The sequence below is a fragment of the Chiloscyllium plagiosum genome, unplaced genomic scaffold (genome assembly GCF_037043375.1).
Source record: "Chiloscyllium plagiosum isolate Xiang-an unplaced genomic scaffold, Cpla_swu_hap1 HiC_scaffold_17, whole genome shotgun sequence".
Classification (NCBI taxonomy): Eukaryota; Metazoa; Chordata; class Chondrichthyes; order Orectolobiformes; family Hemiscylliidae; genus Chiloscyllium; species Chiloscyllium plagiosum.
In genome coordinates, this window is record NW_028270155.1 from 58768033 (window position 1) to 58780937 (window position 12905).

At 41.5% G+C, this 12905-nt stretch overlaps 1 protein-coding gene across 4 annotated transcripts in view; it reads right to left on the reverse strand.

Annotated features, from left to right (window-relative positions):
• The window catches only part of arl2bp (ARF like GTPase 2 binding protein), a 29641-nt gene that overhangs the window by 6459 nt on the left and 10277 nt on the right, over nucleotides 1-12905 (reverse strand). For 2 of the 4 annotated variants that reach the window (XM_087995965.1, XM_087995966.1), the window contains exons 2-6: nucleotides 11484-11553; nucleotides 8026-8087; nucleotides 4400-4506; nucleotides 3680-3765; nucleotides 7-673 (exon numbers count right to left, since the gene is read on the reverse strand). In XM_087995965.1, coding sequence (XP_087852091.1) covers nucleotides 370-673; nucleotides 3680-3765; nucleotides 4400-4506; nucleotides 8026-8087; nucleotides 11484-11553 — 629 coding nt within the window. In that variant the 3' untranslated portion in view covers nucleotides 7-369. Of the gene's footprint in view, nucleotides 1-5; nucleotides 674-3679; nucleotides 3766-4399; nucleotides 4507-8025; nucleotides 8088-9581; nucleotides 9647-11483; nucleotides 11554-12905 lie in introns of those variants that run through there. The other 2 variants (XM_087995967.1, XM_043707137.2) reach the window with 2 other exon arrangements.

Below are 12905 nucleotides of genomic sequence, written 5' to 3' on the forward strand. Positions count from 1 at the left end.
TGCAACAAAGCAAAATAGCACAATGGTTACTGCTTCTCAAGCCAATAAATATTAAATATTTATAAGGCAAAAGTGAGGACTGCAGATGCTGGAGATTAGTCAAGAGTGTGTTGTTGGAAAAGCACAGCAGGCCAGGCAGCATGCAAGGAGCAGGAGAAGCGACATTTCGGGTAAAAGCCCTTCATCAGGGATGAGGCTGGGAGCCAAGTGGGTGGAGAGGTAAATGGGAGAGGGGTGGGGCTGGAAGGTAGCTGAGAGTGTGATAGGTGGATGGAGGTGGGGTTAATAATGGTGATAGGTCAGAGGGCAGGGTGGAGCAGATAGGTGGAAAGGAAGATGGACAGGTCGGACAGGTCACAAGGGCGGTGCCTAGTTGGAAGGTTGGAACTGGGATAAGGTGGGGGGATGGAAAATGAGGAAACTGGTGAAATCCACATTGATGCCATTGGATTGGAGGGTCCCGAGGTGGAAGATGAGGTGTTCTTCCTCCAGGCGTCGGGTGGTTACTGTGTGGAGATGGAGGAGGTCCAGGACCTGTATGTCCTTGACAAAATGGGAGGGAGAGTTGAAGTGTTCAGCCACAAGGTGGTGGGGTTGATTGGTGTGGATGTCCCGGAGATGTTCTCTGAAGCTCTCTGCGAGTAGGCGTCCTGTCTCTCCAGTGTAGAGGAGACTGCATCGGGAGCAACAGATACAGTAAATGATATTTGTGGAAGTGCAGGTGAAACTTTGATGGATGTCGAAGACTCCTTTGGGGATTTGGACGGAGGTGAGGGAGGGGGGAGGTGTGGGCACAGGTTTTGCAATTCCTGCGGTGGCAGGGGAAGGTGCGGGGAGAGGAGGGTGGACCTAATGAGGGAGTCGCGGAGGGAACGATCTTTATGGAAAGTGGTGGGGTCCGTTTGTAGGTGTCGGAAATGGCAGAGGATGATGCAATGTTGGTGGGGTGGAAGGTGAGGATCGGGGGTTCTGTCCTTGTTGTGGTTGGAGGGATGGGGTTCGAGGGCGAGGGTGCAGCATGTGGATGAGATGCGCTGGAGGGCATCATCAACCATGTGGGAAGGGAAATTGCAATTTTTAAAGTAGGAAGCCATCTGGTGTGTTCTGTGGGGGAACTGGTCCTCCAGAGAGCAGATGCGGTGGAGGCGGAGAAAGTGGGAATACGGGATAGCATTTTTACAGGAAGTATAGTGGGAAGAGGTGCAATCCAGGTAGCTTTGGGAGTCGGTGGGCTTGTAAAAAATGTCAGTGTCAAATCGGTCATCATTAATGGAGATGGAGAGGTCCTGGAAGGGGAGGGTGGTGTCTGAGATGGTCCAGGTGAATTTAAGGTCGAGGTGGAATGTGTTGGTCAAGTTGATGAACTGTTCAACCTCCTCGTGGGAGCTCGAGGTGGTGTCGATGCAGTCGTCAATGTAGTGAAGGAAAAGGTGGGGAGTGGTGCCAGTGTAACTACAGATGATGAACTCTTCCATGTAGTCGACAAAGAGACAGGCATAGCTGGGGCCTATGCGGGTGCCCATGACTCCCCCTTTTGTCTATTTATTGTACCGTCCAGAAGTCAATTTTAGGTACAAATTGAATTTCTGAAAGATTCATATTTACTGGAAAATACATAGTGGGGGAGATTTACAAGAGCAATCCAAGCATAGACAATTTTGTTGGGGCATTCACATCAATCAGACTAAGACAGCAGGAAAGTCAGAATCACTTTGAGGTTTGGGCCTCGACATTTGAATCAGTGAGCGAGCTACAAGCACAATGCTGCAGTGAGTTTGTTTTCTGCAGCAAGAAAAGCAATGGCTTCTGCACAAAATCTGGATAGCCTCACCAGCAGATTCTAAACGTTGGAAATCAGACTCTCCTTTGATCAACATTTAGAATTGGGGGCAATTCATCAGACGACAGTTCCTCATTAAAAACAAAGCACTGAATCACTTTGCAAAATAGTATGTAGCAGCTCAGCTCCTGAGTTTACCCTAGGTTGATACCATAAATAATATATATTGTGTCGACAGGACAGAATTTCTGTTTTGAATTCTTCTGATGACCAAATAGAGCAAAAATTAGCACCTTACATAACACAACAAAATTCACAATTAAAATCATATGCTTTCAACAAAGCATTAATGAAATTCTGATCAATTCACCAAAGCAGTTTATAGCTCCATCTTGTGATGACAATTTAAATGTTACATTATTTTACAGATGAGCTGAATTAATATCATTTGCCAGAAAAGTCACTGAATTTACAGACTGCAGTACTTCACCAACTTAGCAAGGTTCACCGCATCCCACACAAAATGCATTCTGACAGGGTAAAGCACCTGAAACTGCAATTACTTTTTCAATACTGTGCCAGATACCAAAACCTTCTCATACAACCTTTTTTCATAGAATCCCTACAGTATGGAAACAGGCCATTGATCCCAACAAATTCACACCAACCCTCCGAACAGCATCCCACCTGGACTCACCCACCTATCGTATCCCTGTAACCCTGCATTGCCCTGGCTAATCCACCTAACCTACACTTCCCTCGATACTATGGGAAATTTAACATGGCTAATCTACCTAACCTGCACATCTTTGTTCTGTGGGAGGAAACTGGCGCAGCCGAAGGAAATCCACTCAGACACGGGGAGAATGTGCAAACTCCACACGGATAGTCGCGCGAGTCTGGAATTGAATCCGGGTCCCTGGTGCTGTGAGGCAGCAGTGCTAACTATTGAGCCACCGTACTATCCCAAAGGTCCAACGCTTGCTCATTTATCTCCTCCCTCCTCACCATCCATGGCCTCAGACAAACCTTCCTTTTTTGATGAATTCTAAACTGCTCCCGAAATTTAGGCTGCCTTTTCTGGCAATGTTATGTCTGCTGTTTGGATCTAAAACTATCCTTAATTTGTTTTGCATGTCATGGTCAAGACAGCTTTCCTGCTTATTTTTGTGCCAGATGGGATTGATGAATTGCTGTAATTGTTGCACATATTCCATAAATATTAACCATTGCCATCCCTTTTCGTACAATTCCCAAATCTATTATTTACAACTTGAACCTCATACCCTTGGAGTTCTCTTTATTTAGATTCAGTTTTGGATTTATCCCAAAGTTTTGGATTTAACGTCTCCTGCACTCTCTATCTGAATGAACAGTTTTATCATTTTATGATCACTCTTCCCCAATAGATCCAAACAACAAGACTGTTAGTTAATCCTTCCTCATTGCATAATCTCAGTTTTGGATAACATGTTCTCTAGTTGGTTCCTCAATGTTTTTCTCTGAAACAAACCATCTTGTATACACTTCAGAAATTCTTCCTTTAAGGAACTTTAGAACTCTGATATTTGGTGGCCAGTGCCCAATTACTTTGAGTGGAAAACAATGGCTATGACTGAACATGGAAACATTCAGTTTCACTTCTCTAATCCAGCAGCACTTGGCCAGATATAATTCACTCACTCATTCTGAGGCCAATGAATTCAGCACATTCCAGGGCTTGAAGGAGAGATTCTCATTTGTACTGTTCTGCTTTTCATCCAATTAACTTGCCAAGTTATATCGAGAGATCTGAGTTGGAATTTGAGTGAATTAAGTTAACTGAACTAGAAAATGTAGCATAGTTTATAAGAACCAGCATTCCCCTGGATGACTATTTCCCCCAGTTGTTTAACTTACTGTAGTGATGTAATGAATGTAGTCATATTGAAGGCTGGTCTCTTCTCTATCAACTGCTGCTCAATGTACTTCTCTAACAAGTCAATCTGCAGGAAAAGGGTACCGTTAATTGCAACTTGCCAAAGGAAGAAAAACATTAAAGTGATGTGATGGCAGCGTGCCTAAGTATTTAAGAAAAAACATTGGTCCTCAGAATGCTGAGCCTGCACCTCCCTGCAAGAAAACAAACTGAGCAATTCAAGACATGTTCACACAGCAGTGCTTCAACATAACCCCCAAAACAATAAAAAAAAATTCTTTAACACAAATTGACTGGAACTTCATATCTTTTGAAATCAGATCCGGTGAACAGCCTTCATTCACAGGACAATATATGAACATGAAATGGCTCCTTGGTTCTGGAATCCAGAACCCTTCAGAGAACGAGAGCCTCATGTCACGTACCATTACAGATACTCGAGTCTCCTCCTGTTCTAAGGTAATATTTCAGAGTTCTTTCCTCCCATGGAGCTATATAAAAATCCTTTAAAACTTCCAGTTTCTCTTACTTTCCTGTCTTTATAATGGCTTTCACATAAAAATTATACTACCATTAGTACAGAATGTTTCATGTTTATTTGAACATTTCAGGAAACTAGATATAATCTGCTGGTACACATATTTTGAAACTTCTTAGATTGTCAGAGAGATACAAAAAGACATTGAAAGGCAGAAACTCACATATTCTTGGAAAATTGAAGTGTAAATAAGCTTGTTTTCTTCAGTGTTCTCAAATTCTAAGTAGTATTTATCCATAAAGTTTCTCTGTAACTGTTGAAATTCTTCATCTAAAATAAAGGGATTGAAAGATCACATTCTGCAGCATTAAGTGTAAGCTCTGATTGCTAATAGTATTAGATGGCTAATTGCATTACATTGATGCTAAACAAAGATATAGTGATGTAAATATAGATATAATGTATCAGATCTTGCAGCCATGGAGTCAGTCAGTCATTTACGGAACAGCAGGAGGCCATTCCAGAATTAAGTCCAGGTCATCTTTCTATTGCCCTGCTCAATCCTCAAAGTCCTGCAAATGTATGACTTGCATATGCCCATTCAATTTCTTTTTGAAACCATTGAACATCACTATTTCAGCCTGCCCTTGCAACAGGAATTTCAGATCCTTGTTGCTCGTGTGTAAATAAGTACTTTTTCATATCCCCCACTACCTAAATACTTACATCAGTGTTTCCTAGTCCTTGAGCCATTAGCTAATGGAGACAGTTTATCCTTATCTACTGTATTAAAAAATCTCCTCTCCATCTCTTTTGCTCCAAGGAAAACAACTCCAGCTTCCCCAATTTTACCTTCTCACTAAAAGCTGTCAATCCTAGAATTATTTTGGCAAATCATCTCTACATCCTCAAAACTTTTCTAAACTTTACTGACCCAATCAGGACACAATACTGTAGCTGTGGCCTAACCAGACATTTATAAAGGTTCAGCAGAACCTCTCTACTTCTGTTCGCAGTAACTGTTTGCCACCCATCCAATTTTGGTACTAATGGCAAATGTTGAAATTTTATGCTATATTCGAACATCCAAGAAATTTATATACATCAAAACAGCTGTGGTCCTAGGAACTGACGCTTGAGGAGCACCAGTGTTAACAATCCTCCAGTCTGAAAAGTAACCTTTTGGTATGACTTGCTGTTTTCTGTATTAAGCCAATTTTTTGCCTTATTCAAGCTGACTTTAAATTCAATACTGTATTTCATAAGTCAACTTTATTTACCAGTTTCTTTGCCAAATACTTTCAAAAAATCCATCTAAACACATTCATTGCATTCCTTTAACATCCTCTCTGTTACTTTCGAGAGAAAAAAAAGATTAGTCAAGCACAATCTGGCTTTTGTAAAATTATGCCTGTTCCCCTTAAATAACTGGAGACTCTCCAAGCCTTTTTAAATGTTTTTCTGATTGTTATTTATAAAATCTTATGTTGAATTAAACAATCTGTATTGTTTGGACCTGCCTTTACACCCTTCAATGAATAAGGATTTCTCACTTGCTTTGCTCTAAGCCTCTAACAACGTTGTCAGACCTACGTGTACATTTCAATTCTTTTTCTCATTTGAGCAAATTTCAGAAAAACAAAGCTTGGCATAACAATTCCAAAGCAATAAGTTGATAATTTAGGTGAGTACTCAATAAACTGCCAGCAAAACATGTCAACCTGTGCAGCTAATTAATGGAACCATTTCAAAAAATCTTTTTGGTTAAAACACCAAGCTAGAAAGAGAAAAACCAGGTCCAAAGATCTGATCCCCACGGAAAGGGGAGGTAATTGTGGCAGAGTTAAGGAGCTGGGTTTAACAAACACTGACCATGCCTCACTGATGATTCACGCACACTCTTAAGCTGGCTTCAGCTGAATTCATAGGAAAGTGATGCTAGGAAGCTGGTTACATTTCAGACAAGTTTCCCTTCCCCTTCAGCCAGCTTTACCAATAGTTTTTTGGAAGGGTTAGCGCCTCACATACTGTTGCATGCATGATTCTTCTCCCACTGCTGTTTGCGGAATCTTTTCCTCCCTCCCTTTCAATAGCTCTCTCCCAGTCATTCAAAGCTCCTCTCACTCCCAGGCTAACATATCCCGTATGGCTGCACACACACTCCCACATTGGCTGGCTGTCTCTCTCCTTCCCACATGTACCCATTCCTTCCTTCTCACTATCTAATGCCCACACCATGCTCTCTTCCCTTTATTCACACCTTTGACCTTCCTCTTGACATCCCAACCTTTCCTTCAATCACAGATTCTCCCTCTCTCTCTCTCTGCCTCACACACTCCCTCTCTTACACACCTTCTCCCTTCCTCCCACCCCTCCCTCTCAACCTTGCTCATGATCTCCCTCCCTTAGTCTTGCACAACCCCTTTTCTTATCTCTCATGCTCTCTCCTTCCCTCACATCCTATAGCCTCCTTCTTTCATTCTCCCAGCCTCATGTTTTCTCTCCCTCCCTTGCATGCTCTACCTCTCTTCTCTCATTCTTGTTCTTCCTCACCGTGCATGCTCCCTCTTTCGTGCACATTCTCCTTACATTCCCTCCCTCACCTATTACTGACTCTCACCTCTACTTCATCCCTTTCCTTGACATCTCGCCTTCTCTTTGCCCTCTGTACCCTCCTCGCCCTCATTTCACTCCTCCTCTCTTCCCCTTCCCATCTCCCTACCCTCCCTTCCCCTCTACCACTCCTTCACTTGCACCTCATCTTTTCAACATTCCTCCACTGCCCAACCCCACTTCCCCCTCCCTTCCTACCTCCACCATCCTCTCTACCTTGTCTCCCCTTTTTCCCTTTGCTCCCTTCTCTCCTACCCTACTCCTCCGCCACCCCTTTACCCTCCTGTTCTGATTCTCCCACCTTAGATGCTACCAGACCTGAGTTTTTCCAGCGCCTTTTGCATTTACTTCCACTTGTACTTTTTGTATTTGGAACCTCAAAGGCTATACCGATAGAATCCCTTAACGGGCTGCCTATTGGACAATGTGCTCCAGCACCTCCCCTTGTATCTACACAAGATTGTATCATTGTGGCAAGTACTTCCATTGGCAAACTGAGATACAAGAAATGAGAGCAGGCAATGTGGCCACTCTAAGATAGCCAGCTCTTCCGTTACTTTTGCCTCTCAATTCTCACCCTATCCATGACCTCCACCATGTCTGTTTCTATCAGTGATTCATCAGTCTCTTCTTCCTCAGTAAATAGCAACATTAGTAGTAAAGTGTTCTAGCTTTGCCCTGCGACTTTAAGCATACATCATCCTCTTTATCAATAAGACTCACACAAACTGTTGCTACTCGCTCATAATTTCCATGTCGGCAGAAGAGTTTTTGATTCCCTTTCACACTGATGGCCATGCTACTCTCAAGTACTCTCTTCACCTGTCTGACTTTCCTTTTTATGTGTTCTTTTGAGAGCTATGTTAGCTGTACTAGCCAGGTACATTTGTGTTAAAAGCAATTCCCTCTAAAACACTAGCCACATGACAGTTGAACTATTAATTTTGTGGAAAGAATTGGTCTCAAAATTCAACTTTTACCCTGAGTATATATGGCACGTGAACACAGGAAGTAAAGTGAATAACGTTGGTGAGCTATAAACATAAATAACCATGTGGAATATGACGTAATGGCAAAAAAGGAAATGTGGCTTTAAAGGGGTAAAGCACAAAGTGAAAAATCCCTTGATGTTCAGGAGGACAAATAAACAGCTGTGGATCTGCCAGCATCTACAAAATGCGAAAGAGAAGTAAATACTAAAGTTTAAATTAATTTTCTAATATTGTTTTCACCTACCCATAATAATATCTTCTATGTGTCCAATGACTGTATCAAACTCAGCATCAATAGCAGATGAACTGGATAGGAAAACAGATGAAAATAGATATTAACTTTTTTTAATAAGTCATTCATGACATTAATTAGATTAGATTAGATTCTGTACAGTGTGGAAACAGGCCCTTTGGCCAAACAAGTCCACACCGACCCTCCAAGAGTAACACACCCAGACCCATTTCCCTCTGACGAATGCACCTAACACTATGGGCAATTTAGCATGGCCAATTCACCTGACCTGCACATCTTTGGACTGTGGGAGGAAACCGGAGCACCTGGAGGAAACCCATGCAGACACAGGGAGAACATGCAAACTCCACACAGACAGTCACCCGAGGCTGGAATCAAACCTGGAACCCTGGTGCTGTGAGGCAGCAGTGCTAATCACTGAGCCACCATGCCACCCACAAATTATTAGTTATGATGTTTTCCTAATTTCAAGAAATGGGGAGCGATTCAAACATCTTTATTTTGAGAAAGACATGTGGCCCCTTCCCACACCGTAGGAATTCTATGATTAAAAGTTGCATCTGTCAATGTGAAAGACATTTCCTGGCAGTGCCTGATCGCAGTATGAAATTTGAGATCCTTGAGGCTGTTGATTTATAGAGGCTCCTTTCTGATTCTCATTATATAGCACCCACTGCCAGCATTATTTGAAACTTTTAGTTACACACGTATGTTGACGACACCCAGTTTTGCCTCACTATCACCTCTGTTCAGGATTACGCCCCTGTTGCTGAATTACTAATTGCCTTATTCAGAATGCAATAATAAATGATCAGAAATTGCCTCCAACTAAATATTCTGTATCTTAAGTCATTACCTTCAACCCCTGCTACAAACTCCATTGCTTAGCTACAATCTCTCACCTCTCTCCTTTGCTTCTGTACTCTGCACCTGTTTACAAATAGGATTCAATATTCCTTTTTAACAGCCTTCCCAACATGCCCTTCTACCTTAAAAGCCTTGTTTATATATACCCTGAGGAGTATCTGTTCTTGGATGCCCTTTAAAAAGTACCATTTTAATTAATCTTTCTGCTAATATACAAATATTTTCCAACAGAGGTTTTAGTGGTTAGGTTTAGAGATTGTTTTAACATTTGATATACATATATGAGATATAACATAGAATATAGCTTTGATGTCCACTATTTGTGATGACTGTAATTTTCATCAAAATTGTCACATATTGGTATCTATTTAAGAACAAATTTCTCAATAAATTAAGAAACGGTTGAAATAATTCCTTGTTGAAACAAACAATCTACTCAGAAAACAATGTGATCAGACGATAGCCAATAATCCTCAGAAAATATGTGGATGTGTCACAAAGGAATGGCAAGATATAAAACAAAAAAAAAACATGTTATTCTGGATCAATGGTGCTGGAAGAGCACAGCAGTTCAGGCAGCATCCGAGGCTGAAGCTCCTCGATGCTCCCTGAACTGCTGTGCTCTTCCAGCACCATTGATCCAGAATCTGGTTTCCAGCATCTGCAGTCATTGTTTTTACCTTGTTGATTAAAACCATGTTATATTGGTCATCGCCTCTGATAACTGTATTCAACTGGAGGTTTGCTGAAAATGAAAGTGAAGTCCAGGATGTTCCTGTTCATTTCTCTTCTACAGTTTTTCAATAAGTCATTCAGATAATTGCAATGAAGTATGATTAAAATTTTGCTCATTCAAATTTTTGCAGGTTGTCCTGAACATCATAACAAATATCAATTTTCTATTATCAATATTATACACACAAGCTGATAAGGTATTTAAAATGAGATGGTGATCATTTTAAAACCTGAGATGAAGAAAGTTGTTTGAAAGCAGAAGGACACTGATTCTCACCTAATGACCACTACTTAATATCTTCCATATTGGAATAACATGCATCACTGCGCTCTTTTTCACATTTTTAACATGATCGGTTCATATGAAGGAAAGTCTGAATGTATTATTCATGTTAAGTTCCAAAAGACATTCTACTAGAAAATATTTTTAAAAATGATTATTTTTATGCTTGTAAGGTCAAAGGAGAACATCAAGCGATAACATGTTACAACGAGATTTTGTAAACTTGTCATTGAAAAAAATATTTTTGCTGTTTCCTACCTGTTATGAGGTTATTGAAGAATTAAATGAAACTCTTGTATGTCTGCATTGATGAATTTAAAGTTTGAGTTTCTTTGTTGTATTATTGTTTACCAGTATTTAAAAGATACAACATTGAGGCACCTAATACGAAGTCTTACTCAGTGAACAATACTAAAGTTACTGAGGAGAATGATCAGAGTAAATTATTTATGCATGTATGGAAATATGAATTACTATATAATACTTTGAAATGGATCACAATTCTCAATTGTGCCAGTTCTCAAAATCTTGTCCAACAACCTGCCATTATTTGAATCACATAGTTAGATACAGAGTGATAACCAATAACTGAAATGTGTATGTACAGAAACAAAATCAGAAAAACTCAGCAGATCTGGCAGCAGAGTTAACATCTTGGGTCCAGTGACCCTTCTCCTGCAGGGAGTTTTCCAGCAATTTCTGATTTCCAGCATCTGCAGTTCTTTGGATTTGTTTTGTGTATATGCAGATTGTGACAGGCCGCATCAAATGTCAGTACATGAGCTTTGATGTCACTATTCTCGCAACCACAGACAGCCCCAATGAGGTCACAGGATGTGCTGCTGATGCCACTTGGGAAGTAACTCCATTTTCCGCTGGTTGAGGATGAGAAGAAGTTTGGAGATGAGGCTGAGGGCAAGGTGGAAGCGGAAGCTGAAGCTCACAAGCAGAGCTTTTTCGCTTTGGTGGTATCTGCAGAGTAGGTCTCTGCCACCATCTCACTGCCTGGGCCAGAGGCCCATATGGAGGCGGGAGGATGTAGATGGGACTGCTAGTGCATAATTGGAACCTGGATGAAGAGGCGGTGAGGACGTTGGGCAGCACGTTGGAGTGGGTCAAGTGCAGCAGTCTTGGCCTCTGAATACTGCATCTCAGCTCCAGGAAGGGTCCCTCTCCACGTGCTGCGACAGTGGGATAAACAGAACAAAGTGTCAAGGCTGAGGAGAGCTAGTCTACAGGTATCACCAGAGAAGGGAAGTTCTGCTTCATCAGCCCCAGCCTTCAACTACGAGTCCTGGATTACAAGGACTCTCAGCTGAAATGATTTCCTCAGAATATCCAGAAGGGCAAACTTTGAGACTTTGTTGTTTTCTGTCTGATTTGGACTGAAATAGTCTTCCTTCACAGTGTGTGCACTCTTTGCGTGATCTGAAGGTATGGCATGCAGCATACACACAGTTAGATTAACGCACCAGTGACCACTCTTTATGAAATACTCCAACTGTGTGGCTTACATTTTTGACTGTGAATGTTGGCAGTCACCCTACTACAGAAGCTCACTTACCCAGATGTAGCAAGATTGTCATCCTCTGAATCCTCCATTTCTACCATTCGATCTCCAGTACCGAAAAGAACTGATCGAAACAAAGGTAGAAAAGTAAGCCAATCTCTTATTTTCTATATATAATTACGTTCAATTATTCATTTGTTAATGTGTGAAGGCAGAAATTGAAGTATGGTGGTATAAACCTCACAGGCACCAAGTCCCCTCAGATAAGAAACAAATCAAAAATTGGCAACCATGTCCTGATACATGAGTAGAATGTTGCCCAATTCACTGCATAATGTGGAATGGTGACACACACAGCAGGAAGATTCAATCTTAATTTTGTGTCCAGTCAGCTCATACATTCTGACAGTGCAGAAAAGGCCCTTTGGCCCATCGAGTCTGCACGGACATAACTAATACTAATCCCAATTTCCTACACATGGCCCATACCCTTGAATGTTATTTTGAAGTGGTCATCCAAATATTTTTTTTAAAAAGGCTGTATGATTTCCAGCCACCGCTATCAGGCAGTGCATTCTAGACTCCACCATCCAGTGAATGAAAAAGCTTTTCCCCAAATCCCTGCTGAACTTCCTGCGCCTTACCCTAAAACTATGCCCTTTCCTGATTGACCCCTCAACCAAGGAGAATAGCTGCTCACTATTCATCTTGTCTATACCCCTCGTAACCTAATACACCTCAATCATGTCCCCCCCCGTCTTCCCTGCTCTAAAGAAAACAATCCAAGCCTATCTAGTCTCTCCTTATAGCTCAATTTCTCCAACCCAGACAACATCCTGATAAACCTCCTTTGTACCCACTCTAGTATCACATCCTTCCTGTATTGAGGTGACCAGAACAGCACACAGTACTCTAATTGTGGACTGATTAATGTTCTGTATAACTCCAATACTGCCTCCTTGTCTTATATTCTATGTCACAACTGCTGGAAGCATGTGCCCCATATGCCTTGTTAACTATCCTATTCACATGCTCTGCTGACTTCAGGGATCTGTGAATAATTACGCCAAGATCCCTCCATTCCTCTAAGCTACCCAGTGTCCTGTCATTCATTAAATACTCCCTCATTTTGTTTCTTCTTCCAAAATGCATCACCTCACACTTATCAGGGTTAAATACCATCTGCCACTGCTCTGCCCATCTGACTAACCCATCGGCAATTTCCTGTAACCTACAACCATCTTCTTTGCTATTAACCAATCTACCAATCTTGGTGTCATTTGCAAATTTGCTAAACGTTACCCCCACATTTTCATCTATATCATTTAGGTATAACAAACAATAAGGGTCCCAGTTATGATCTTTGTGGTACACCGACCTCGAGTCACTCAAACAGCCTTCTACCACTACCCCTTGTATCCTATTACTAAGCCAATTTCTGATACATCTTGCTAAGTTTACCTTAGGGCCATGCAC